This window comes from Nanorana parkeri, unplaced genomic scaffold (assembly GCF_000935625.1).
Source record: "Nanorana parkeri isolate BGI_ZX_2015 unplaced genomic scaffold, ASM93562v1 scaffold2031, whole genome shotgun sequence".
Taxonomy (NCBI): Eukaryota; Metazoa; Chordata; class Amphibia; order Anura; family Dicroglossidae; genus Nanorana; species Nanorana parkeri.
Genome location: NW_017308299.1, coordinates 86,045 through 87,987, shown reverse-complemented (window position 1 = coordinate 87,987; position 1,943 = coordinate 86,045). Strand labels below are relative to the sequence as shown.

The window sequence follows — 1,943 nt, the reverse complement described above, 5'->3', positions numbered from 1 at the left end:
GCCAGGTGAGCAGCGAGTGTCAGGGAGAGATGCTGGACTACAGGCGCATGCTGATGGAAGATTTCTCTCTGAGCCCGGAGATTATCCTCAGCTGCCGAGGAGAGATTGAACACCACTGCTCGGGGCTGCACCGGAAAGGGCGGACGCTGCACTGTCTGATGAAGGTGGTGCGCGGCGAGAAGGGGAATGTGGCGGAGAAGTGCCAGCAGGCGGTAAGCACTTGTTTTATACTGCCACCCTGTGCCCCAGTTTCCAGATTATACGCAGTCTGGGTGGGCGGGGCCTGTTCCCTGTCGCTCATCTTCTGCTCCTATATTACAGCTCCAAACTCTAGTGCAGGAGACGGACCCTGCCGCCGATTATCGCATAGACCGCGCCCTTAATGAGGCCTGCGAGTCTGTCATCCAGACCGCCTGCAAACACATCCGCTCCGGAGATCCTATGTGAGTACACAGCTTCACCTCCGCCCCCCCCCCCTCCTCTTCCCTGGTCAGTGTGCTCATCCTCCAAATGAATGAAGCAGAAGCAGGGAGATCCTTGCACTGCAAGTCCAAAGATTCAGCTTCCTCTCCAGCACGGAGAACCGTGAGCAGCACAATAATGAAATCGGCAAATCTCACCCCGAAACTGGCGAGACTAAAAGTCAGAGGCAGCAGTGCCTTAGATGATCTCACACTGCAGATATACAGCTTTGAATCTAGAGAACAGAAGTGCCTAGGCACAGGAAGTGCACTGATATCTGGGGTGCCTACTAGGCACAGGAAGTGCACTGATATCTGGGGTGCCTACTAGGCACAGGAAGTGCACTGATATCTGGGGGTGCCTTCTAGGCACAGGAAGTGTACTGATATCTGGGGGTGCCTTCTAGGCACAGGAAGTGCAGCGATATTAGGGGTGCCTAGGCACAGGAAGGGCTCTGATATCAGGGGTGCCTAGCCATAGGATTGTGCACTATCGGGGTGCCTGGGCACAGGAAATGCACTGATATTAGGGGTGCCTACTAGGCACAGGAAATGCACTAATATTAGGGGTGCCTACTAGGCACAGGAAGTGCACTGATATTAGGGGTGCCTAGGCACAGGAAGTGCACTGATATTAGGGGTGCCTAGGCACAGGAAGTGCACTGCTATTTATCAGGAGAACTTCCTGACGAGAGATAAATCTATGAAGGTATTGGATGCGACAGAAGTGGTACCGGCAGAATACCTGACCCGGAGAGAAGTGACCTGGAAGCAAATGCTTTCCTCCATTCATTGCGGGGACTTGTGTGAGAGTCCGTGGCACTGATATCCGTGTCTCTTCCAGGATCCTCTCGTGTCTCATGGAGCACCTGTACACGGAGAAGATGGTGGAGGACTGTGAGCACCGGCTGCTGGAGTTGCAGTATTTCATCTCCCGGGACTGGAAGTAAGAGACGACACCTTCTGCTGATTGCACTTTCATGTTGGGTAGAGAAGGCTGATACAGCTCTGATCTCTCTCTCTTCCTTCAGATTGGACCCCATCTTGTTCCGAAAATGTCAGGGTGACGCCTCGCGCCTCTGCTATGCACACGGGTGGAACGAAACCAGCGAGAACATGCCCGCGGGTGCCATCTTCTCCTGTCTGTACCGCCATGCCTATCGCACCGAGGAGCAAGGCAGGAGGGTGAGTGGTCCGGGGATGGCGTGCATAGGGGAGGTCAGATGTTGGAAGATTTTATAGTTCCTTCACAGATAACTGAATGTACGATTAGCCCAGAGACATGAAGATGTTTTGTAGTCTTATACACCGCAGGATGTGTCCTAGAATTGTAGTGTCGGCCTTCATTGGTTTGAAACCCAAAGTATCTGATTCTTCTACATTAGGGATGTCCCGATGCCACTTTTTCAGGACCAAGTACTTCCCCCTCATGCACTTGCCGATACCAATTACCGATACTTTTTTTTTTTTTTTTTTTTAACG

The 1,943-nt window shown here is 52.4% G+C and overlaps 1 protein-coding gene across 1 annotated transcript in view; it reads left to right on the top strand.

Moving 5' to 3' along the window:
• The window catches only part of GLG1 (golgi glycoprotein 1), a 38,015-nt gene that overhangs the window by 17,255 nt on the left and 18,817 nt on the right, over positions 1–1,943 (top strand). The window contains exons 9-10 of the mRNA XM_018572437.1: positions 1,306–1,407; positions 1,493–1,646. Of these exons, the coding sequence (XP_018427939.1) occupies positions 1,306–1,407; positions 1,493–1,646 (256 nt within the window). The remainder of the gene's footprint in view (positions 1–1,305; positions 1,408–1,492; positions 1,647–1,943) is intronic.